At 39.9% G+C, this 27117-nt stretch overlaps 1 protein-coding gene across 1 annotated transcript; it reads right to left on the bottom strand.

The window, feature by feature from the left end:
• Positions 1 to 6349: 6349 nt before the first annotated feature.
• Positions 6350 to 20353, bottom strand: MRLN (myoregulin). The gene is made up of 3 exons (XM_039250511.1): positions 20305 to 20353; positions 8147 to 8258; positions 6350 to 6581 (listed from the first exon to the last, which is right to left on the bottom strand). Exon 3 carries the CDS (start codon positions 6559 to 6561, stop codon positions 6421 to 6423), a length of 141 nt encoding a protein of 46 aa, XP_039106442.1. The 5' UTR covers positions 6562 to 6581; positions 8147 to 8258; positions 20305 to 20353; the 3' UTR covers positions 6350 to 6420.
• Positions 20354 to 27117: the final 6764 nt, after the last annotated feature.

Genomic DNA, 27117 nt, shown 5'->3' with positions numbered 1-27117 from the left:
ATAGCACTGCTAGGAATTTACCCAGGGGACACAGAAATGCTGATGCATAGGAGCACATGTACCCCAATGTTCATAGCAGCATTCTCAACAATAGCCAAAACATGGAAAGAGCCTAAGTGTCCATCAACGGTCGAATGGATCAAGAAGATGGGGTTTATCTATACCATGGACTACTACATGGCAATGAGAAAGAATGAAATCTGGCCATGTGTAGCAACATGGATGGACCTTGAGGGTGTTATGCTGAGCGAAATAAGTCAGGCAGAGAAGGACAAATATCATATGTGTGCACGTATAGGAGGATTAGGAGGAACTTGACGGAGGAACAAGGGGGAGAAGAAGGGGAGAAATGGTGGGGGAAAGGGAGAGAGGCAAACCATGAGAGACTCTTGAATGCTGACAAAAACTGAGGACTGATGTATGTGGGGGGAGGAGGAATGGGCATGGGGGAGGACACTTGTGGGGATGAGCACTGAGTGTTATGTGGAAACTAATTTGACAGTAAACTATTTGAAAAAAAAAAAAAAAGGATTCTCTCTCTCTGCCCTTCCCCCCACATCATGTGTGTACTCTCTCTCAAAATAAATAAACTTAAAAAAAAAACTGTCCTAAAAACATAGCTTTTAAAATTAATGAGTAAAGCTGTGAAGCTGACTAACATTGTGACAAATTAGGAGCAGACACAATCATCCTAGAATAACCATGGAAAAATGGTAATCCCCAGACAGGGAGGGATTCTTGTTTACCGTACACTGCGATGTTTGCCAGTACAAAGGATGCAGAATATGAGATATGCTCACATTCTTTTTATAGTTTGCCATGAGAAAGTTTCACTAACCATCCAGGTGTGGAACTAATGTCAGGGAATTTATGTAGAAGCTGATTTTTATCAATGCTGGAAAACTAACTCCCTACTTGTTCTCTAAGCTGTAGTCATACTGGCCTTCCTAATGTGCTGAGTTCTGCCTACCTCAACCTTTGTACCTACTGTTCTTTGTACTGAAGTCTTTACCACCAGTTCTCCATCTAGCTGGTTCCTCATTGACCGATACTTTGCTCCAATATTGCTTTTTTAAAAGTTTTATATATTTAGGGGCGCCTGGGTGGTTCAGTTGGTTGAGCGTCCAACTTCAGCTCAGGTCATGATCTCATGGTTCGTGGGTTCGAGCCCCACATTGAGCTCTGTGCTGACAGCTCAGAGCCTGGAGCCTGCTTCAAATTCTGTGTCTCTCTGTCTCTCTGACCCTCCCCTGCTCATGCTGTCTCTCTCTCTCTCTCTCTCAGAAATAAATAAAAACATAAAAAAATAAAGTTTTATGTATTTATTTATTTTGAGAGAGAGAACCAATAGGGGAGGAGCAGAGAGAATCCGAAGCCAACTCCACACTGTCAGTGCAGAACCTGATGCGGGACTCAAACTCACGAACCCATGAGGTCGTGACCTGAGCCAAAAGCAGGAGTGTGTTGCTTATCCAGCTGAGCCACCCAAGTTCCTCTCCAATGTCACTTTCTTAGGTCCTTGTAGCTAAAGTACTTTTACCCCACACAAACCCTCTCTCATTGCTTTGCTTTCTTCACAACACAGTATTACCTGAGATTCTCATGACTTTATCAGACTGGTGTCTCCCTCCCCCACCAGAAAGCACACTCCATGAGCACAGGGCCCACGGTCTTTCCTGATACCTACACCACCACCCGATAGGCAATGAGTGCTTGCTAAATGTTTATTGAGCAGATGCTCTCCATGGTGCAAGCCATAATCAACTTCGTAAACAACATCCAAAAGGTCAGTCTCTGTACCTTGAGATCTCACCAGTCCAGGGACACTGATCATCCAGAAAACAGTCTGTAACAAGCTCTTGGCTAAAACAGCAAATGGTTCAGGCTGGAAACCCAGTTGGCCATTCAGGACCTCCTGTGCTCTCTCGCTAATCTTCTCTTGCCATGGTCCCAGGTCAGGACAGAGGAGCACACTCAAGGGGCCTTTCCTGTGGGTTTATAAATAAGTCTGGACTCACTGCTGATCCCAGACTGGCCTACATGGCAACTTGCCTTCAGCCTGCTCAGCTCCGTTAGTAGGACTGCTCCCAGGAAGCTTAGCAAATAACAGTCATACAGAGAGCAGACCAGAACAAAAACCTGGTCTATGTGGTCACACAACACCACAAATTAAAAAAAATTTTTTTTAATGTTTATTTATTTTGAGAGAGAGAGGGAGAGACAGTGTGTGAGTGGAGGAGGGCAGAAGAGAGGGAGACACAGACTCTGAAGCAGGCTCCAGGCTCCAAGCTGTCAGCACAGAGCCTGACGTGGGGCTCAAACCCACAAACCGTGAGATCATGACCTGAGCCAAAGTTGGGCACCTAACCGAGTCCCCCAGACACCCCACAAACACCAGACATTTAAGATCATGTCTCGAATCTTCACCCCAGCCTCTACAGAAGCAGTGCAACCCAATCCTATGCCAGAGTTACCTACTGTCCCCTCTAATTCAGAATGGCTGTATGGCTTATTATTTTTTTTTGTAAGTCATCATTCAAGTGAACATTTAAGTTCTGCATATGTTGTAGGTGCTTGTCACTCAGAAGATTCTTAATAAAAGCCCCAGCAAATGGCACATTTATCAAGATGTCACTTTTTATCAGTTCTTTGGGAGCAAATTGCCCAAAATAGTATTTGAGATTTTTCATTCATTAAAAAATTCTCATTAACTGATTTTATGGACACAACTTAAATTTCATTGTATGTTGAATGTAGAACAATGATCCAAAACTCCCTTTTGTAAAGACTGACTTCTTATTAGATAACATCAAACAGTGGAGCTCAACCACTGGAGAGTTGAGCACGTGTGCCATTTTATTACATACAGAAGCCTTAGAAAAGTGAGTTGTCTGTAAGGTGAATAGTCAATACATTGCAACACAATAGCTTGTATGCAACAGGTTGTATTTTACTTGTAGGATTGAGATGCCTCATTTAGTGCATACCTCTTGCCCTTTCAAATGAAGAGCCAGTGAGGTAGTTAACATCTCTGGCATATAACCGAATGGTCAAGAGCAGTGTTCTAGAGGCAGATAGTTTTCAGTGGAGCGTCGTGGTTCTCTCACTTTTAGCTCTATCACCACAATCACCATATCCTATGTGTTTGGGCCTTTAATTCCTCTGAGCCTGTATCCCCTTATCTGCAAAACGCAAATACCTCATAGATCTGTTAGTGCAGATTAAATTACATAGTGTATGCAAAGCACTTAGCACAGTGCATTCCAACTCCAGGAATTGCCATTTATAGATTACTAGGACCCTAACAGGCAACCTCTGACCTCTCTTCTCAAATTCTTCAAGGACCACGGAACTGGGAAGGATGCAAGGCCACTTGCATTGGTATCAAGAGAGATTATGAAATTAGCAGCATGTAGACACCTGAGTTCATGTATGGCCAGAAAATTCATATGCGTTAGTACAAGTTAAAAAAAAAAAAGCATCCAGTTCAGCAGAAGGGTTGATTATAACAGTGCTTGTGGACATTAAGTTCCATGAAATTCTACAGAAATTTATCCAAGAAAAAACATGTTACCTAATCCAGGCTGCAGACATACCTCCATGCAGTGGATACTGTTGCCATTTATGAGAACATCTTTTCCAGTTCTCCTGATGGGAGTCACAGGTCCCTTATCACACAGAGCTCCTCCTGTCTTCTTGGTGGTTACAACATCTTAGATTTATGTAACTATTTTCCGTTATGCATTTCTATGTGTTTCAGTTCAGTTCGCTTAAAACTCACAGTATTTCTGTGTGATATGCAGAGCAGGTAGTCTTAAAGCCATTTTTGGGTTTTCTTCATTCTGTTCTATTTTAATGGAGGAAGATTATGAGACCCAGAGAGGTTAAACAACTTGCCCAGAGGTCACATGTTTTTCCAGTAGCCAGGCAGTAGGAACACTTAGTCCAGTGAGCCTCCCTCTACATAAGTGCTTGTCAACCTGTATGAATCACTGGGGATCTGATTACAATGCAGCTTCTGAATTCAGAAGGTCTTGGGGGGAGCTAGGGTTCTGCATGCTAGCAGCACCCCAGGACTTGTTGCCCCTGGCTGTCCCCCAGAACGTGCTCTGCCACAACTTTCATAACAGCCCAGGAATATCCCCCCCCCCCGATTTCTCCCATTTATAGTTGCACCATTTAGGTATCCACTCACTCCCCACCACCACCACCACCACCACCGCTGGACTACGAACTCCCTGAGAACAGGAACTATGTTTTGTTCACTACTTTGACCTGATTTTTCAGGACCATGCCTGGCACAAAGGCAATGAACGAATATTTGTGAAGAGTGAAGAAAAAAAAAAGTGCTGTATTTCCAATTAAAAAGCCCAACACTTGCATATTAAGCTCTGATTACTTATTGCAAAAAGATATTTATCAGTTTTCCTTTGTTGTCTCTAGTCATATTATATCCAGTTGTAATTGCCAGGTCCAAAATAACATAACCAAAAGGAGTCTTGCAGGGTCTACCAGTTAGACCTACACCTTCTCAGAACTATGCTAGGGACCAGTGGAAAACCATCACAGTCTCTGGCTAAGGGAATGGGTCAATGTGAGGTCATTCGAAGGGCAAAGGGGAAGTGTAGAACAGGTAGGTGACTGAAACCCTCTAGCTTTCAGCTTGAAGGAAGCCAAGTCATCTGATTCCAGCTGAAGATGCTGATAACACCAACTGACTATAGTTGCAGGTTTTCCATAGAGCAAGCACTGTGCTAAGCACTTTGTAGTAATTACCTTTCATCCTCTCTACAAACCTACGACATAGACACTTATTTTGTAGGTAAGGAAGGGGAAACATAGGATCATTGAACTGTTAAGAGGTGAAGCCAAGATTCGGACCCAGCCAGTCTAGCTTCAGAGTCAATGCTTCCTACCATGTCCTCTAAGCACACAGGGTGGGGGTGGAGGTGGAGGACCAATTTTTAGAAGATGGAATGACTTTACTTTCTTGCCAGTAACCTGATAATAGGCCCAAACAAATCCCAAGTTGAGGGAATTGGGGAGAAACACATCACATCAACAGGATGTGACCCTTATATCCAAAAGGAAGGGTGTGAATATATCACGTAGGAAAAAAAAACCCAGGATTTTCTGTTACAGCAAAAGTTCAAATAGTTTGACTCTATTTGGCTTATGGTTAAATATACAACACCGCTGAAAGGTTAAGTAAGAGTCAGTTAAGTAATAAGTCTCAAAGGTCCCAGATTCCTTTCACACTTCATTAGGCCTCTTATGAAATCTTGCATTAATGATTGGGCCAAACCTGAGACAATGGTCATCACATGGAAGAAATCAGAATTTTGTGAAGCATCTGTGTCCAATGTAAAAAGTCAGAAGGGCTAAAGGACAGAGTTACCTCTGCTTTTCAGAAGCTTAAGAAGCAGAAATTGAACAGTTATATTTTAACACTCTCAGAAAATGAGGAAATCAAGGAAACAAGTGAAGAGAATGCATTGTCAAACACGGTAAATTATCTTTTTGATAAAAGATTTTTAAATTTGGAATAAGAAAATATTTAGCAATGCTAAAATATAGCCTTAGTGTCTTGAATAAAACATTACCATGAAAAAAAGTGGAGCCCTACAGATTGGTTTTTAACCACACTTGTCTTATTATTGACCTTGGGATAGCAACATGACTTGGATTGCAAAGGTCCAAGACCTGGGTCTGCTGCTTCTTGGTTTGTGTCTCAAGCAAGCATATTTCTCCCAAGATTCCCTTTTCTCTTCTGTAAAATGAGGGCAACGAACCCACCTCCTGGGATTATTGCGAGCCTTATGTTGAATGACACACTGGGAGCGTTTAGACCCAAATAGAAAATCAACATACATTCCACCTGTTTTCTCTCCTCTGTTAGAAGTTCTATTTTCTTAAAAGAATCTCCTTCCTAGTTTTTGTTGATAGAAATGTAAAATTGTCCAGAGTTAAGAAAACCATATCTTTACCTCCACGCAGATGAGATACATGTATAAGAAAATGAGTATAAACTTTTGGGATTCCTTATGGAAAGCTTTTCATATGTTAAGCTTGGTGTGTTAAAAATAGAACCATATAAAATTCCACATAAGTAAGTATCCTGAAAAGATCAATCATAATTACACCTACAAATTTTAGACAATCTACCAAATCACAATCATGTTAAAAAATCAAGAAGTTTTATGACTCAGTAGTATAGGTTTTTGGAAAAAAAAATACCTCCATATCAATTTTTATGTTTTATAAACCTTAAGGTAGTAAACAATACACAGTATTATTTTTATTGTAGTGTCCTGTTGGCTTCTAGAACAATTGCAGATCAAAATCAATGTATTAAACTACAAATTTTTATTCACTAGAATTAATGTGAAATTTACATGTAAAGTAAGGAAAGGCAGCTCCTTAGGAAGTTATAACAACATATATAACAGACATAAAGTCAATGAAGATAACGAATAAAATTTTTAGAAGTCTTCCAACAATTTCATCCTCCAGACTTGTAGGAGAAGTAGCAAACATTAATATCCAGTTTTTACACATCATATCCAGGCTGCTCTTGCTCCCTGGAAGAAAGAAAGAGAAAAATATCTTCCAGTAAATATATTTATAATCTTGATTCTTTAATATTTACAATCTTGATTCTTTAAACTCAATTGAATATGTGCACTGTAAATAAATTGTAATGAGGAAACATTTGGACACATTTGTAACCCACTAATAAATTAAAATACTTTTCTCCCCAATGAATTAAAATATTTTCAACTGACTCACTCTGGCCATTTTATATCATAATCATACATTTTTCTACATGGAAAACATGCCTTTTGTTCAAAAAGAAACAGCTCAAAGAGCCATTAGAATGACCACTCTCTTGTCATGTTATCAGTAATTAGTTTATTCATGAAATCTTCTCTACAAAGTTATTTACAATCATGTATACTGGCATCGTGGAATTGCCATTCTTCCAACTTGTATGGGCAGTATTAAAAGGAAATGAGCATTTGGACACATGGAAAAAAAGCAGATGATAAAACTTTTTAAAATTAAACAACAAAAGTTCTTTTTAATTTTCTTGATCTTTCATCAAAATCCTCTTTCTCATTATTTTGGTCACTTAAAATATCAAACACTTAATTTCCTCCACATTTCTGTGTTAATCAAACAATTTTTAAAAATAAAATATTTTATTTTAAAATGCTTTCCAAAACTATTGTGGAATTTTAAAAGGTATTATTAACATGTGCTCTGTTTAGCACACTGTTGGAACATTTTACCAAATGCCTGTCAGGTAGGAAGTTTAGAACCATTCTGAACTCCTTTTTCAGGAATGCAAGGTCAAATAAATCAAGTAATTTTCAAAGCCTTGCATCAAAGTTCCTTTTATATACTCAACTTAAAAGGAGCATCAGTACTTTGTAAAAATGGCAATATTGGGGGTCATGTGGGTGGTTCAGTTGGTTAAGCATCTGACTCTTGGTTTCGGCTCAGGTCATTATTTAACCATCTGTGAGTTTTGAGTCCCGCATCAGGCTCTGCACTGACAGCAGAGAGCTTGCTTGGGACTTCTCTCTCCCTCTCTCTTCTCACCTTCCCACTCATGCTGTCTCTGTCTCTCTCAAGATAAATAAATAAACTTAAAAAATTTTTAAAGTGGCAATATTGGGGTAGGAGAATATTTTTTGCTATTTTTACTAAAAAAACAAAAGGCAGGTTGAATGCAGGAGAGAACGAGAGGGGTGTGAATAAATTAAGTTTATGCAGTGTTGCCTTCTCCCATCATAGCAACCTTGATTAATTTCTGTAATAATCAGCCCCATTCCTGGAGGAGGGAATGGAGTGCCCCAAATTATACAGCAGATACTGGCAAAGTAAACATCTAGGATTTCCCCAACATTCAACAATTCCTCTTTCCTATGTTTCAGAAACAAGGAGTGAGAATAGCATATGGGTTTCCAAAATGCCTTTCCTTCCCTCCTATAGCCATGGCTCCAAACTTGTATTTCTTTAATCTGTGCTCTGAGGGACACCCTGAGTTTCCTTCAACAACAGCAAGAGACCAAAATAGGAAGTGAGAGAAAGACCAGACAGCTGGTGGGGACTGAAGAGTGAGTAGAAATCTATTTCTCACCTGACTTAATCCCGGGTAGTGGTAGATATCACGGCTCCTTGGTTTTCTCTCTGTAAGCTTTTGCTAGAACAAAGTGCATTCAGCGCAGGTGGTGTCTTAGCAACCTTGGTTCCTATGTCGAAGCACATTAAAAGGTTTTACTGGATAGTGAGGTACTGTATGGAGTGGAGGATCAGGGAGCCTGCTTGGAGAAACTCTAAAATTACTCTCATGGAAGTCAGGAAGATCTCAAAGACTAGACTTTGGAAAATATGGCAGTGTAATTTTAATTTATCACAGAATTGTACAGCTAAAAACTGAACCTTTAACAGAAAAGTTAAGCTGAAGTCTAGGATTTTCCTGGCAGGGCAAACATTCATCATACTTTTTAAACAAAAATTCTCAGGAGGTGGTGGAATGGGAGAGATGTTGTTTAAAGATACATACTTGGAACTACTAGGTAAGTTCTTGAGACCTAAAACACAGTACAGTGATTATAGACAATAAAACTGTATTATAAACATTAAACTTGCCAAGAGACCAGGTTTTAATTGTTTTCAATACTAAAAGAAATGATAATTATGTGATGTGATAGAGGGGTTAGTTAATACTACTATGGCAATCATACTGTAATTTAAGCGTATAAAATCCATATGTTGTACACCTCAAACTTATGCAGTGTTATAGGTCAAATATCACTCAAAAACTTCCCTAAAAATTATTTTAAATATATTTGCTTCAGTATCTTCTATGACAATGAATAAATTGTTTAAGACCATAGCCCATGCACTTCTATGTCTGTTATAAATCCTAGAAGTTTTAAGATTTTATATCATTTTTATGAACAAGTTAGAAAGTGGAGGAGTACATTTATTACAAAAGAGCAGGCTATAAATTTAAGCACAAATGGAAGTTTATTTATCCAATGAAATGATGGTTATTGCAACTATGAGATAATAAAAATGCTACTTAGAAAATTATGTTTAAACATTTAAATAACATTAAGAGACATACCTTATGACCCACCCATTACACTTCTAGATGTATACCTGATGCATGGAAATCCTACACCAGGACAGAGATCCAAACATTGTTCATAATATTCTCCGCTTAGAAATAACCCAAACACCTATTATTAGATAAATGGATTATTTCATAATATTATACAATAATGAAAATAAAGCTACAGCTATGTACAACAGCAGGGGTAAATTTTACAATCATAATATTGAAGTTTTAAAAAGCAAGGCACCAAAGAAAATACACAGTGTACACATATTTACATAAAGCAAGGAAATAGAGTTAAAAGTGCACAGTTTAGGGGTGCATATGTGGGTAGCAACAGTGTAGGAGGTAAATTTATCAAGAAAAGCAAGGGACTGGCTACCATAAGCCAGGATAGTGGTCAGTGAGGGAAAGAGGGGGTGGGCGTGATGAGGAGCATCCAGCACTGTTTCATTTCTTGTCCTGTATGGTGGTTACACTTTTAACCACTTGACAAACTGTACATGTTAAGTGCTATGTGCTTTTTTTATATGTATGTTAGACTTCACAAGTGAAGTATTAAAAGAAAAAAACCGAGAAAGATCTAGAAATGATCACAGTGGCCGAGTTCGGAAAGAAGGACTATATGTGATTTTTATTCATTTTTTTTTTTTTTTCTGAGAGAGACAGCATGAGCAGGGGAGGTTCAGAGAGAGAGAGAGAGAGACAGCANAGAACCTCCCCAGCTAATGCTCTGTCTCTCTCTGTCTCTCAAATACCATATGTTTGCACGTATAGGAGGATTAGGAGGAACTTGACGGAGGAACAAGGGGGAGAAGAAGGGCGGAAATGGTGGGGGAAAGGGAGAGAGGCAAACCATGAGAGACTCTTGAATGCTGACAAAAACTGAGGACTGATGGATGTGGGGGGGAGGGGGGGATGGGCATGAAGGAGGGCACTTTGGGGATGAGCACTGAGTGTTATGTAGAAACTAATTTGACAATAAACTATTTGTAAAAAAAAAAAAAGAAAAAAAATGAATAAACATTTTTAAAAATTTTAATAAAAAAATTAAAAGATGTTGCTTCTTTTAGAAAATCAGGAAAGTAGCTTCAAAACTGCCAGCCCTCTTCCTTCTCCATATATTGAAAAGTAATGTATACTGATTTTATTTTTGTCAAAACAATCACTTAAACAATGAACTTGGGAAAATTAGATCTATCAGTGAAACATTTTAATAAAAATATGCAATTTATATGAAAAATACAAACTACATACTTTTAATTAAAGTGTTTCACTGACAAATTTAATTTTCCTTGAGTTCATTCTAGGTCTCTTTTGCTAAAACACATGTTCTTGTGTCATTCAAAGTGCTCACGATAAACAGGAATATGGGCAGTTCCTGTTTGGTTCTGCTTGATGATAGATCTGTTTCGAGATCTAAATCATTGGAAGGATGTAGATTTGTAACATCACAAGTTTACTAATGTACCCAGATTTTCTGTGGATTAAAACTATGAGTGTAACTACACTTTGATTTACATTTTGCCTAATTAGTTCTTACTTACCTAGAAGCTTCATAATCATGTTTTTTCTTCAGGATTGGAGGGACATTCCTTTTGGGGGAAACAACTATTTAAGAGCAGCAAATTTCAGGGGAAAAAAGTGATTTCTAGTGTTTTTATTGGATATAACATGCATATTGAGTGCGACTATCTCAAGACTGTGGTCTTATCTTGAATGTGATATTCAAAAAAATCATAACTAAAATAATATCACCTCCAATTTCTAATATAAGACATCAGATTATTATGGGCCAAATATATTTCATGTTGAAATTTCAGATGACTGAAAATTATTTATTATCTCATTCAAATGCCTCTACCTACCTTTCTTTTCCTTATTTCCAGAAGGAATTGGGAATCAATTTATTATTTTATAGAATGCTGTACTGAAAATGCTCTGTTATCTAGTTTTTTAAACTTGTATTTATCTTCTGACCCCACTAATAGTCCAAATAATGTTCATTGTTTATTGAATGTTTGAAAAGTGGTATCCCACAAAGTAAGTTAGACAAACGACGAGTAACAATAAACTTTGGTCTCTGGGAGTTGAAGTTTACTGTATTCCCTGGTTTTCACCTTGCCATCAGCTTGTAGGTTCTTGCCTTTAAAACCTTTACAATCTTGGTTTTATATAAAATAGGGCTTCTCAAATCAACTCTGACTTCTATGACCATCAGAAGAGTACATTTGCTAAATGGCTTGGCCCTCCAGTAAGATTCATCATTTTTTCAATTTCTTTCGACCTCTACTATTTCCCCTTATTAGGCATGGATTCTTGGTCAAGACAAAGAACAGAACATACTTTGGAAAGTCTCTTTTTCAATCAAAAGAAAAACACTTTTCATTGGATTCAAGTTTATAGTCTTAAGCTCTTGAGTCATATTTCAAAAATATTTTCTATTTTGACAAGAATGTGCTAATCCTACTCCTGTTTCCATCAGTATCTAATGGTTAAGATAATATTGAACAAAGCTCCCTGGAGAAATATGTTTAAAAATGACACATAATGGAAATCTGTCCATTTTTATTTAATAGGTCTCTTAAGTAAAGTACAATAATCACTATTTATTGAGGCTCTAGCATGTGTCAGGTTGTGATTATGTGCTATTAGGAGAGGGTGCAACTACCTAAGGCCACTCAGTATTCTGTGCTGGATCCTAGATTCTACTAAGCCTGGACTCCGGTCCCCAGATGGCACCATCTTTCAACTACATAGATTTGTTAGTGTTTTCAAATGAAAAGTTACTTTTGAGGAGCACCTGGCTGGTTCAGTCAGTTGAGCATCGATTCTTAATTTCAGCTCAGGTCACAATTTCACAGATTGTGGGTTTGAGCCCTGCATCCAGGCTCTGTGCTGACAGCTTAGAGACTGCTTGGGATTCTCTCTCCCTCTCTCTCTGCCCCTACCCTGCTCATGCTCTCTCTCTTTCAAAATAAATAAATAAACATTAAAAAATTAAAAAAGAAAGAAAAGTTATTTTTGAAAAGGTATGTATTACAATGGAAATTGACCATAATGAAATGGAAATATCCACATTACTATTAATGGCCACTGTTCCTCTTCGGTCCTGGCTCTTTTCTGTGTATGTGAACCGCTAGTTGAATAATGGGATGGAAAGTCTTGCAATTCTGAGAGAGAACCCTGAACTTGCCAGGATATCTATACAACAGTCAGTTGTTCATTGATTCACGTCAAAATAATCTGGTCTTTGTAAGTGGGACACTCACAGACTACCAATGTGAGCTTACTATCTAGCAACCAGGTTTGCTGAAAGTAGAGATTTTTAAACCCATTTTATCAGCTCTCTGATTTGCGATTTTATTCTTGTTTATTATTACTTTGCTATCTACCCACTGATCAACTTGTGACTAACAAGTTTTTCCCCATGACCTCCTTAACATTAGCTATACAAAGAAATAACAAGAATGTTTTCGGGCCATGGTGGTTGAGAGATGGGTCTGGAATCAGACTGATGGGGTTTCACTCAAATCTACCACTTATCATGAGACCTTGGACAAGTTATATGAACTCCATGCCTTAGTTAGCCCTTCTATAAAAAGAGGATGAAAATAATAGTACCTATTTCTTATGGCAGTATGAGAATGAAATGAGATGATAGTTATGCCTGACAAGTGCACATAACCAGCAATGATAATTATTATTAATTATATTCTAGTATATTACCTCCTAGATGGTATCCCTTGAATGAATTGTTCTTCTCAGTTTCTCCTTAAACACCTAAACACATAAAACCATCACACAATCTATTCATCCTTTGAAATTTAGCAGTACCCCCTCTGTAATCCATCTTGACTTCCTCAGACAGAATTTAAGACAACTCATCTATGACACTGCATTTCTCTACCCTGTATTATGGTCATCTGTTAGCATACACCACCCGTAGGCTGTTGCTGGCTTCTTAGCAAGTGAGGACAGCATTACCTACCCTGAATCCCAGTGCCTCGTAGTATATGACACAAATTCACTTTCAACAAATAACAATGTAATAACTGCACGTAAAGTAGAGGCTTTTTCAGAAGACTGAAAATTCATTTTGTTTAAATGACAATTACAATAAGAAAAGCACATATGTTAAGTCTACCTTTCCAGCAAATATTTTAAAAATAAAATCCCAAAGTTGGATGCTGTTTGTCTCTATATAGAAAATGTCTCTTTCTCATAAAACTTATCTTCAATCAAATTATCTTTTAGAAACTTGATAAATCATATGAGAACTATGGCTTGATGGTGTTTTTGCTTCTGTATTTGTTTTTTTTTGCTTGTAATTAGGGAACCAAGTCAAGTTGTTAGAAGGCAACAGAAATTTGGCACCAGAAATATGGGATTTTAGGATAGGAATGTCTTGTCGAGATGGCGACTAGGAGATTTGTCCCCTTAAGACTCCAGAAGTGGATGCTGGTGTGGCAGGTGACTCTTCAAATTTAGGTCATTCAGAAGTTAACTAAAAACTCAGGCCTAGTCAATGGTAAACGGATTTTGTGTGTTAGGTAAGTTTCTAAAATTTGTGTTCAAGTTGCATTTGCTGAACTAGGTAAGGCAGCATTAGATTCTGCCCAAAGCTGAATCATGTAAGAAAGGAAATTGAACAGAAACCTGAGAAATTAATTCATCAACGATATGAGTCTTGTATGAGAGAAAGCTTGCTGAATGAGAATCATAATAAGGGACATATGGCTTTACACTTAAAATGATTGTAGACATGATTGTTGTTCCTTGTTTCCTGATTAAGACAGGATTTCCAACTGATTTTTCTGTTTCCAGCTAAGAAAAACAATAGTAGAGAAAGGTCCGAAATACGGCGGAAATGTTGGCACTGGAAGAGATTTCTGAGATTTCGTAAACTTCCCCTTGGACAAATGAGGCCCAGAGACGTACAGGAAGCAGAGCGACTTGCCCGAGGCTCCCCAGATACTTTTGTTCCAAAGTACTATCATAATCATCTCATCCGTTTTCTGACATTTCAGATAAATTGGATTCTGCATTTCGCCAGACTTGGCCCCTTGGAGAGAGTCTACCTTCATCGCCTCCGTGCTTCTTTGATGCAGGCCAAGGTAAGACCAGAGAGTCCGAAACAAAGTGAGTCACAGCGAAACCTGGAACAGTTGGCAGGTCAGACTCACGAGGCCAGAACTTGATGAAGTGGACTCCGATTTAAAAAAAAAAAAAAATGTGTTTTGTCACAGATGGTCAGTCAGCAAAGTGGAGCGAGGAGACAGCATAGGTTTAGAGACAGACGGAACTGGTTTCAGATCCTGGTTCTGGCTCGTATTACCTTGTAGCCCTGGACCTGGCATTAACCTCATCTGCTACCCTATCTGGAGAGCAGAGATAACATCTGTCTTACAGGGGCTGAAAGGATTTTATTTGCAACTATCTATCATTAGGAAGTGCCGGCATATGCTTTGATTTAAATCTCATAAAACCTTATATCATGAGTAATTAACACTCCTATTTCCTCAGTTAGGGAAACTGAAGAGCAGAGAGGTTAAATAAAATATTCAAGGTCACACGCCAGGGATAACAGGGATTTGATTGAAGGTCTGTCCGCTCCAAAGCCTTAGCCACTACAGTATCTCACGACTGGAAAAAGGTAAGAGCCCAGCATGCCACCTGGCACTCGATACAATAGTGGTTTTACAGTGAAGCAGCAGAATCAGAAGGATGACCACTTCCCTGCAGCCCAACTACCGGGAAAAGAGAAGAGTGACTCAGATGAATAAGAGGAAACAAATGGACCAAGACATGGAAAGCACTGGGAAGTTGAGGCAGGTGTGCAGACCTGTGGGCAGCAGGGTGCTGGCTTGCCTGGAAGCACTCACAAGGGTCCACCTGATTCCCTGGGGAGGGCTGGATTCCTAGACCCGTGAAGTTTGGGCCTTCCTGGGCAATCCATTACCATTCCTCAAATGTTTTATGTGCGCATGTTGGCCCTAAAATGAACTATTTTTCTACGCATGAAAAAACACCTCCTCTTAAAAAATTTTTTTTAATGTTTTACTTATTTCTGAGAGAGAGAGAGAGAGACAGTGTGAGCAGGGGAGGGTCAGAGAGAGAAGGAGACACAGAATATGAAGCAGCTCCAAGCCCCTGGGTAATGGATGATTAAGAGGAGATGTTTGGGGGCACCTGGGTGGCTCAGTTGGTTAAGTGTCCGACTTCAGCTCAGGTCATGATCTCACGATTAGTGGGTTCTAGCCCTGAGTCAGGCTCTGTGCTAACAGCTCAGAGCCTGGAGCCTGTTTCAGATTCTGTGTCTCCCTCTCTCTCTGACCCTCCCCTGCTCACACTGTCTCTCTCTCTTTCTCTTTCAGAAATAAATAAAACATTAAAAAATTTTTTTTAAATCATCCATTACCCAGACTTCTGAAGGTTGAGATTTCCCACTGCCACATTCCTGCCCCAAATAGATTGTACATGGCCCCTAAGAAGACATAAATCGCCCCGTTACAGGCATTTCACATTAAGAAATCTTCTGGAACCAGAATAATCAAAATGTTATCAGCCTTCTTCCTGCCAAGTTCCCCAACCCTGTGCATGAATCACGCTGTAAAGCAGGCTTACAAGGCCAGATGAACTGCCCGGAGCCTGGATGAGGACCAGCCCTGCAAGGTCTCAGCAGGAAGCCCCAGCACAGCAGTGCATCCAATGACTGTCCCACCATGACGTGAGGAAGCAAGAGTGAGACGGGGAGTGTCTCTTTGTTAGGTTTGTGTTTTTTATCTGCAGGATTCGTAGAGTCAAACCATGCCTCTAAGTTCGGATCTGGCGAGTGGAGGAGAGTGGAGAATGTCTGCACCCGTGGGAACGGTAAAAGGCATCTGGCAAAAACCTTCCAAACTACTCTCTTGGCCTGCAACACACATTCTGCATAAATTCACTGTTGGCAGTTTTTGATTCATTAAGGTGCCGGTTTGATTTCAGAAACTGGCTAACTGCTTTTTGGAATCAACTTTAGCTGAGAAGGTTGATGACTAAGTTGGAGAACAGAATTTCAAGTTAAAGTCTGTGGCCTTTTTAGAGGTAGAATTGTATTTCCAGCATTTAGCACAGCGTTGAGAACAAAATAGGTGCTCAGTTAAGAAATGATCATGGATACTCTACATCGAAAACCCGACAGACTCCACCAGAAGCCTACTAGAACTGATCCAAGAATTCAGCCAAGTTGCAGGGTACAAAATCAATGTACAGAAATCGGTTGCATTTTTATACACCAACAATGAAGCAACAGAAAGAGAAATCAAGAAACCGATCCCATTCACAATTGCACAAAAAACCATAAAATACCTCGGAATAAACCTAACCAAGGATACAAGAGATCTGTATGATGAAAACTACAGAAAACTTTTGAAGGAAATTGAAAAAGACACAAAGAAATGGAAAAATATTCCATGCTCATGGATAGGAAGAATAAATATAGTTAAGATGTCATTACTACCCAAAGCTATCTACACATTCAATGCAATCCCAACCAAAATTGCACCGGCATACTTCTCAAAACTAGAACAAACTATCCTAAAATTTGTATGGAACCACAAAAGACCCTGAATAGCCAAAGTAATACTGAAAAATAAAACCAAAACGGGAGTATCACCATCCCAGACTTTAGCCTCTACTACAAAGCTGTCATCATCAAGACAGTATGGTATTGGCACAAAAACAGACACATAGACCAATGGAACAGAATTGAGAACTCAGAAGTGGACCCAAAAGTATACAGCCAACTCATCTTTGACAAAGCAGGAAAGAATATCCAACGGAAAAAAGACAGCCTTTTTAACAGATGGTGTTGGGAGAACTGGACAGCAACATGTAGAAGAATGAAACTAGATCATTTCCTCACACCATGCACAAAAATAAACTCAAAATGGATAACGGACCTGAACGTGAGATAGGAAACTATCAACACCCTAGAGGAGAAAGCAGGAAACAACCTCCTTAACCTCCACCGCAGCAACTTCTTACTTGACACATCCCCAAAGGCAAGGGAATCAAGAGCAAAAATAAACGATTGGGACCTCATCAAGATTGAAAGCTTCTGCACAGCAAAGGAAACAACCCACAAAACTAATAGGCAACCAACGGAATGGGAAAAGATAGTTGCAAATGACATATCAGATAAAGGGTTAATATCCAGAATCTATAAGGAACTCACCAAACTCCACGCCTGAAAAACAAACAACCCAGTGAAGAAATGGGCAGAAGAGATGAACAGACACTTCTCCAAAGAGGACATCCAGATGGCCAACAGACCCATGAAACGATGCTCAGCATCCCTCCTCATCAGGGAAATACAAATCAAAACCACACTGAGATACCACCTCACGCCAGTCAGAGTGGCTAAAATGAGCAAATCAGAGAACTCTAGATGCTGGCGAGGATGTGGAGAAACGGGCACCCTCCTACACTGTTGGTGGGCATGTAAGCTGGTGCAGCCCCTCTGGAAAACAGTGTGGAGGTTCCTCAGGAAACTAACAATAGAACTCCCCTAGGACCCAGCAATAGCACTGCTAGGAATTTACCCAAGGGATACAGAAATGCTGAGGCATAGGAGCACATGTACCCCAATGTTCATAGCAGCACTCTCCACAATAGCCAAAACATGGAAAGAGCCTAAGTGTCCATCAACAGACGAATGGATCAAGAAGATGTGGTTTATCTATACCATGGAATACTACATGGCAATGAGAAAGAATGAAATCTGGCCATGTGTAGCAACATGGATGGACCTTGAGGGTGTTATGCTGAGCAAAATAAGTCAGGCAGAGAAGGACAGATACCATATGTTTGCACGTATAGGAGGATTAGGAGGAACTTAACAGAGGATCGTGGGGAAGAAGAAGGGGGGAAATGGTGGGGGAAAGGGAGAGAGGCAAACCATAAGAGACTCTTGAATGCTGACAAAAACTGAGGACTGATGGATGTGGGGGGAGGGGGAATGGGCATGGAGGAGGACACTTGTGGGGATGAGCACTGGGTGTTATGTGGAAACTAATTTGACAATAAACTATTTGTAAAAAATAAAAATAAAAAAAAAGAAATGATCATGGAGGTGGGGGGTAGAGGTGCGAGGATGAAATGCAACTTTAAGGTGCTATTCTTCTATGCCTCTCCAGCTCATTACTTAGAAGGTGAACTTAATGAGGAGCCCTGAAAATCCCTGAATCACTTTCCAAGAATGTACAGCCTTCCTAGGGGATGCCTGACCAATAATGCCTGTTTTTGGTGAATCAGTTTCTGGTGTGAAGGCCCTATGGAGTCTGGGCCCTGTCTGTATTTTGCCTGTACTTCTCATGTACCATGGAACAAGCCCATTCCAACTGGTACCAGGATTCCACGTGAAATGACTTCTTTCTCCTAGTATAGTCAGAGCTCATTGATGCACACTAACCTGCACTATGTCTTGCACACAATAGGAATAAAAAAATAAACTGTGCATAATGAAAGCCTGTAGAGGAAGGCAGAAACCTCATCTCCTGAGTTACAGGGGAACACTTTGGGAAGCAGGTACTCTTTGAGACAACCTTACTTTCTGTCTCATCCAGTCACAGAATGGAGCTAGCAATGGGGTGGAACTGGTCCCTTCAAGCCACATAAGTGCATAACCAAAAGAAAAATTTTAGAATGCTGGCTAATGTAGAGTAGGTAAGTTTATGGAAACAATAGCTTACACTCTGAGATTGTTTGGGGAGGTTTGTTGCCATCACTGATCTTACCTAGAGCCCAATATCCCGAATTGCTAACCATATGTCATCCTTGACATTCACGGGCCTTATGCATCCTAAAGATGAAGTTCTTAAAAGCAGTAAAATCCAGTTATTATCTCTACCATTTAGATTAATATTTCCCATCAAAGACCACACTGGGGGCCCTAAACTTGAATTTGAAACAAACAAGATATTAAGAAGATTCAGGACAGGGGCGCCTGGGTGGCTTAGTCGGTTAAGCGTCCGACTTTCGCTTAGGTCATGATCTCACGGTTCGTGGGTTCGAGCCCCGCGTCGGGCTCTGTGCTGACTGCCAGCTCAGAGCTTGGAGCCTGTTTCAGTCTGTGACTCCCTCTCTCTCTGACCCTCCCCTGCTCACGCTGTCTCTCTCTCTCCTAGAAATAAATAAAACATTAAAAAAAAAAAAAAAGAAGATTCAGGACAAATTCAAATGAGGGATTTCATAAATAATGTTACCATACTTGGCTACTTATATACATTATGAGTAAATCCCACTCCCCTATAAAAGAGGTTATGACTCTTACTTTATAAATGAGGGAAACTGAGGCTCAGAGAGGTTGAGTACTTGCTTAAGCTCACACAATTTGTTTGTTAGCAATCCAAGCCAGGGCTTAACACCAGGCCTGCATCTGCCTCCTTTCAATTCACTCTTATATCTCTCTTACACATTTTATTTAGAAGCCTGATGCACATGTTCAAGAGCACTGAAAATATGTAACCAAAACAAGAAGCTATTAGCCCCTGGTCCTGAAGAATGACTGGATTGTCTGGTTTCTGCTCAGCTCATAAGGACCGAGGAGGGCATTGGCCTTTCTGAGCTTCAAGGTCCTCCTTTCCCAGACAGAAAACACAGTGACTTACTTTTCAGGACTCTCAGAAGCAACCATTATAAAGAAGGCTGAAAAGACAAAGCCTTTGGCTAAAAGAAAACAAGAAGGCAATGAATCGCTGGAGCAAGACAGGTGCAATGTCTGAACCAAATCTCAAACATGGGACAATGACAAGACCCAGTCTCCCGTCCAAGCTCTCCCTTGCACACACTTTCCATATGTGAGGTTCCTCTTCGAAACCAGTGGAGCTACAGCAATACCGAACATACCACAAGGCATGGTCAAGTAATTTAGGAATTATTAATCCCTTGCTTCTCCCCGTACCTTTATTTAGCCAGAAGGAAATGAGAGGAATAGAATTCTAATTCATTAATCTACAACAAGCTGTCTAAAAATTGGAGAGCTGTTGAAACACAGTGAGGGGAAAGAGTCTCTGAGAGTCCCAGTTAGCTTTCTGTGTTCCCCTCCTATAAGAAGCAAACAGGAGTTACACAAAACTTCCCTCCTACATCAACATTTTTCAATGCCATATATTTTAAAAACCAAAACTTACTGTACAGGGGCTTAATAAGCGAAGTCCGAAGTCAAGGAGATGATCTCTCTTTTGTGAAAAACACCATATGCTCTTAGGTAGATCAGGAGACTCGCTGGGCTGTTATTAATAACTGGCTTAGAGCTTTACGAAGAAACATGAGCCAAACTGTCACGGGAGGAGGCAAGTTGGAAGGAACTGACAGGCACAGGTGGATAAATTATAACAAAAATACACTTAGGCTCACACAGGAGCCCGAACAACCGATGAGAGGGGAGCAGCTCCCCCACCCCAGCAATCAATAGGCCCTTATGTCAAATGTTCTAAGAATTAAGCAATAACTAACAAAAATAATGTCTTACTCTCTTGGAAAGTACGATGACTCATTTAATGTTATGCTGTCCTTTGTTCTTCTGAGCTATTCTTTTCCACGGATATCTGAATGTCCTTTCAAATTTGTACATTTTGCCTTGTTTACTTTGACTTCCACCTGTTTTGAAAATATATAAACAAGTGGATTTTCAAATGCACATTATCATTTTGAGATTTGTTTATCTGGGACCATATCAGTCTCTCCCCCTTACGGAACCCAAAACAATTCCTGGAAAAGCATTATGTATGTGTGTGCATTGTGAGAAGGGGCAGAGCGGGTCTTAGAGGAGTATCATAAAAGTAAACTTGTAGAATGGGAATCTGAAGAACGGAAGCACAGTCACAACGTGGCTGCTGACTTGTTGGGGTTCTCCTCTTTGAGAAGCTGTATTTCGAAAAAGGCCAAAAAGGATGTGTCTCCCCTACCCCTAGCAGTTGATGTTAAATTGTTGGGATCATTAACAGCAAGCCTTCAGACCTAAATTATATTAAACACTGGTTCTGCCTGTCTGTCTGAAATGTTAAAAGGAAACTGATCATTGGATAAAGTTATTGAAATATCGAAGGATACAAATTAAAGAGAAAAAAATCTTGTCAAATCGCCTCATAAGGTTCTAGAGGCCTGTCATTTTGGCTCAAGCCTGGGAACTGTTCTTTTTCCAAACTAAACCCTTCTCAACTAAATTCTGGGGATGGAAAATCAAAACACATCACTGCAATTAGTGGAGTGTTATTTTGCTGAGGCAACTGCTAAAAGAGGGAGGAACACACCAGTGACCACCAGTTTAATAGAATAGACAGGTATGAGGGAGTACAGCAAATACTCCCTTAATTTTTTTTTTCATGCACTGATCAGTTACAATCCTTGAGTACCCACTGACTATATGTATCTTTATAGAACATATTCATGTACTATTGTAAGTACATTATGCACATCATAAAACACAAGTGGGAATCTTTAAAAGAAGAAATTTTGAAATAGACATTCTAATGTTCCCTTAACTCTCCCAAAGGGTCCCTTTTACTGGTCCCTGGAGCATGAAGATCCTCTGCAGATGACTAGGGAGTGGTACAGAGCCTCATCTCCACCGCTTATTAACTGGTATGGGTTGAATTGTGTCATTGTGTCCCTCAAAAAGGTAGTTCAAGTCCTAACTCTCAGCATTTGTGAATGTGGCCTTATTCAGAAATAGGACCTTGCTCATATAACCAAATTATTTTTTAAGTTTTTTAAATGTGTATTTTTGAGAGAGACAGACAGACAGACAGACAGATTGCGAATGGGGGAGGGGCAAAGAGAGAGGGAGACACAGGATCTGAGCTGTCAGCACAGAGCCTGATGCAGGTCTTGAACTTACGAGCCATGAGATCATGACCTGAGCCGAAGTCGGACGCTTAAACAACTGAGCTACCCAGGTGCCCCTCATATAATCACTTTTAGATGAGGTCATACTGGATTAAGATTGGCAACACTGGGCCTAACAATGACTGGTGTCCTAGGAAGAGAGGGAATTTCAGGCACAGAGACACACGGCGATAACACTGTGTGACAAAGGAAGCAGGCATTGGAATGATCTTTCTGCAAGCTGCGGAACACCAGGAATGGCTGGCGACCACTACAAACCATGAAAAAAAGGAAGGATCCTCCCCTAGTGACTTCAGAGAAAGGATGGTCTTGCAGACACCTGGATTTTGGACAAAACTGAGACATAAGTTTCTGTTGTTTTAAGCCTCCAAGTTTGTGGTCATTTGCTCTGGCAGTCCTAGGAAACAAATATATTACTTATGTGCTATTAGCAATGAGACATTGTGCCTCAGTTTCTTCCTCTGTGAAATAGTAATTAAAACCTCTGCTCTTGCAATCAGGTTATTTTGAGAAATAAGTGATATAAGGCATGCCGTGTCCTCAGAGTGGTGCCAGGAACATACAAACAATAGCTCACACTTACCAAAGCTTGATGAATGACAATGGGACTAGCCAGCTTTGGTGGAACACGGTCAAAAACTCACAACTCAGAAACTTGTGTCAGGTGGGGGAACGAGAGCAGGTGCAGGGGTGTGAAAATATTGAGCTTTACCTGAATCCTGTGCTCCTAGAAAACAGAAATTCCTCAAGGAAAGGTTTACTGCAAAGAGCCAGACTAGCTCAAACAAGACTTAAATGAGACTGGTGGACACCTCACTTGTTCACTTACAAGGCTGACACAGACCATCTAAATCCTGTTCTGTGTCTCATAAACGGCCAGCTGAACGGTTTGTTCCCACTGATTAATCTGGGCAAAATACTCACCACGGCGTCTAACCAAACTCTATTCAGGCTCCTGCTCTACAGACAAGCCCCTGAACTTTGACCCATCTGCATGAGAACACAAGCCCTTCCTTCATGAATTCTTCCGAAAATGAGCTGACCACAGACCTTCTCTGATCAATTGTCCAATCACACACCCTCTCACCCAATTGCGGACATACAGTCCTTTTAGTTTTGTTTACTCCTCTTTATAAAAGAAAGCCATTTTCTGCCTGACCTTTGAGATCCTTTGAGATCTTGTTTTCTGAATTGCAACAGGGCCCCTCCCCGTTTATGTATTTCCTCTTCTTTTCAATAATTTTCAAAATTTTTAAAATTTTGGTCAAATCTGTACATCATAAACTTTGCCATCTTAATTATTTTTAAGTGTGCAGTTCGGCAATGTTTATATTTACACTGTTGGGCAACAAACGTCCAGAACGTTTTCATCTTGCAAAACTGAAACTCCATACCCCTTAAATAGCAACTCCTCACTCCTCCAACCCCCAGCCCCAACCCCTGGCAACCACTTACAACAGTCTTTTCAAATATAGTCTCTCCTTACGTGATCTGGATTTGTTTTTCTTTGATAGTTTTCTGGTGCCGTATCTCACATGTGCTGACAATCCCTTGGATCCGCTGTCTCCACCCCGCCGCTTATGCTGGCTTCTCAGACCCTTAGTGTCCTGGGGATGTGGGATCCACAAGGGTGAGTGGATCCCGTGCTCTGGACATCTGTCTGTTGTAACACCTTAAGGCATTACACTGATTCTCTCAGGCAAAGAGAACTTTTTCTGGCTTTTCTGTATGGCTTCTGTTTTTCCTCTTTCTCTGGTGGTTTATTTTGCAAGGAAGTTCCCTTGGCTCCTCCAGTGAGGATTGAATGAGAGAGAATTGGGATTGCACAAGGAACATTGGAGGAATAACACAAGGAGTAGTATCTTTTCTGCCTCCCTTGTCTCAAACATGGAGTCTGGAGGCCTGAAATCAAGGTGTCCGTGGCTCTAGGAGAAGATCCCTCCTTGCCCCATCCTGGCATGGGGTGATTGCTGGTGATCCTTGGCATTTCCTGGCTTGTAGCTGCAACACATCAATCTCTGCCTCTGTCACCACATGGTCACCTTCTGCTTGTGTGTCTCTATCTTCTCCTCTTATGAGGACACCAGTCCTATTGGATTAGGGCCCACCCCAATGACCTCATCTTAACTTGATTACACCTGTACCTGTAATCAACATAAGGCCACATTCACAGGTCCTGGGGTTAGGACATCAACATATCTTTAGAGGGGACACAATCTGATCCAGAACAATAATTCTCTATCTAGCACTCCCCTCTTCTCCCTCTCTCTATATGCTTTGCCACGATATCAATAATTCAGTTCAATATCTTCAGTAATGGCCACATTCTCCGAAAGACCACTTGGAACTTCAGTAGCCTGTTGGGGAAATGAGACAAGTCCTCAGTCTAGCTCTTACCTAGAATCTTCCTTCCTATCCTTCCCCGTCCCTCACAGCTCCTTCTTTCACCTTTTTACTAAGTCTGACCTTCCTTAAATTCCCTTGAGTTATTTGATCCATTGCCCTTCAAAACCTTTCCCTCCTCCACCCTTATGTCTACCCTGCCATGCCTCCTCCTTCCACTCTGGCTTCTCAACCCCTGTAGTCACTGGAGCATTATGTGGCCCTCCCCTTGTCAGAGTTCTCAAGGGAGTCAACGACCCCAAGACCAATCACCTGAGGCTGAAAGAGCTAATTGGAAACCGATTAGATATTTAATCCACTTTGATAGGCTTTGAAGACACCCAGAGGGCCACTTGGATGCCCTTTGCCCAAAATTAGTCCACAGCTCAGAAGATCACATATCAAGGTAAAGAAAATCTTAAAAGATCTCCTCCACAAATATTGGTGGGTATGCTTCACCCCTCATATTGAGCAGATAATCTCAACTTGCTCCATCAGTCAGAAACTCAATCCCAGTAAAAATGTAACAGTGGGATAAAGATAAGAGCCAGCTCTTTTATGTGAACCAGTGAGTTGAAATTTTATAACTGAAACAATAAGCCTTCTATTTTTGTACCTATCTGTATACATGTATGTATGTTGTGTATGTGCAATGTTTTCCTACCTCCAGATGATATTATCAAGTTTGATTATAAAATCCTTTAACTGAGCTTTATTATGATTGGTTTAAAATTAATAAGCCCTACATAAAGTAAATATTCCTACAATTTCCAGAAATTAAGAAAATTGTACTTATGATACTTTATTTTTTAATGTTTATTTATTTTTGAGAGAGAGCAGGAGAAGAGCAGAGAGAGGGGGGACAGAGAATCCAATGCAGGCTCCATGCTGACAGCACAGAGCCCATGAACTGTGAGATCATGACCAGAACCAAAATTGGATTCTTAACCGACTGAGCCATCCAGGAGGCCCTTGTATTTCTAATACTTTAAAAAGTATTCTTATAAAAACTAAACAAAATATTTTAAGAATTCAAGCTCACAAAATTTAGGTAAATATTTGGAAAATTATACTACTTTAATAATGTTGGTTTAATAAAAAGAGCCATCTTCTGAGTTGTTAGAGGTAAGTATAATACAAACACACATCTTATTCTATTTGGGCATATTCTTCTTGAACGTACAAAGGTTTACTGATCAAATAAATTGTATTATATCTACCAGATGTTCAGGATTATAAAAACTATAGATTGTGTTTAACCAAATTTAATCATTCAGGCAAACTTTATTTCAACAGTGATTATGTTTTCTAGTCTGGCTTAGCTTGAAGATAGTCTCTAAGATCTTCATTATTAAGTGTAATTTTAAGGCTGTCTATATTGTGGTCTGTTAATGAATGTGTTAATTTTTGCACACATTGAGAAGTTGTACTATAAGGATGTATATGGCTATAAAAGGTTATAAAAGTTTATGTTCATAAACTTTGCTACAAAATGTTGGTGTATGGAGTGCTGATTCATAGGGGGCACATGTACCCCAGTCTTTTTACCAGCATTATCAACAATAGCCAAATTGTGGAAATATTCCAAATGTCCATCAACTGATGAATGGATAAAGAAGATGTGGTATACATATATAATGGAATGCTACTTGGTGATGAAAAAGAATGAAATCTTGCCATTTGCAACAATGTGGATAGAACTGGAGGGTATTATGCCAAGTGAAATAAGCCAGTCAGAGAAGGACAGATATCATATGTTTTCACTCATATGTGGAATTTGAGAAACTGAACAGAAGCCCATAGGAGAAGGGAAGGAAAAATAAGTTATGGAGAGGGAGACAAACCATAAGAGACTCTTAAATACAGAGAACAAACTGAAGGTTGATGGGGCGGGGGTTGGGGGAGTGAGGAAAATGGGTATGAGCATTGAGGAAGGCACTTGGGATGAGCACTGGGTGTTGTATCTAAGTGATGAATCTTGGGAACCTATTCTGAAGCTACGACTACATTGTATACACTGTATGTTAGCTAACTTCACAATAAATTATTTAAAAAAGAGAAAAAGTTCTTTAAATGTTAACGTATGGCAGACAGTTCACAATTATCTACCTCACAGTTATCTCTGTGAAATAGGAGTTCCTGTGGTCGAGAGGTCAATATATGTGAGTCTCTGGGAGAAACAATTCCAGAGAGAAATAACTCTGTATGTAAGGTATTCAGGATGCTCATTTGTTAAGGGAAAGGAGCTAGATTTGTCCTAAAGTAACGACTGATTGTTTAAGAATGAGGAGCAGGAATATATATCCAAAATCTGAATGGAAATAGAATGTTGTAGAAGTTTCATGGAAAGGGAATTTTATTTGTCATGGTGAATGTTGGCTAAAGTTTGATGGGCTTATTTATAAGTTTTTCTTTAAAAGAGATTTAGCGTCAAATATTATACCGATGATGGGGTGCCTGCGTGGCTCAGTTAAGCCTCTGACTCTCGATTTTGGCTCAGGTCATGATCTCACTGCTCATGAGATCGAGCCCTGTGTTGGGCTCTGTGCTGACAGCATGGAGCATTGTTGGGATTCTCTCTCTCCCTCTCTTTCTGCCCACTCCCCAACTTGCACACTGCATGCTCTCTCTCAAAGTAAATAAATAAACATTTAAAAAAATTATACTGATGCAAAACTAAACTTTTATTTTGTCTCTGCTAAATGAATAAAGCC

Source organism: Hyaena hyaena, unplaced genomic scaffold, assembly GCF_003009895.1.
Source record: "Hyaena hyaena isolate Hyena2069 unplaced genomic scaffold, ASM300989v1 scaffold_371, whole genome shotgun sequence".
Classification (NCBI taxonomy): domain Eukaryota; kingdom Metazoa; phylum Chordata; class Mammalia; order Carnivora; family Hyaenidae; genus Hyaena; species Hyaena hyaena.
Note: the sequence above shows the minus strand (reverse complement) of the source record. Positions and strands in the feature narration are given on the sequence as shown.

Coding starts and splice junctions, on each gene's coding strand:
- MRLN (XM_039250511.1), bottom strand. CDS start 6,561: ATGATGTGTAAAAACTGGATATTAATGTTTGCTACTTCTCCTACAAGT.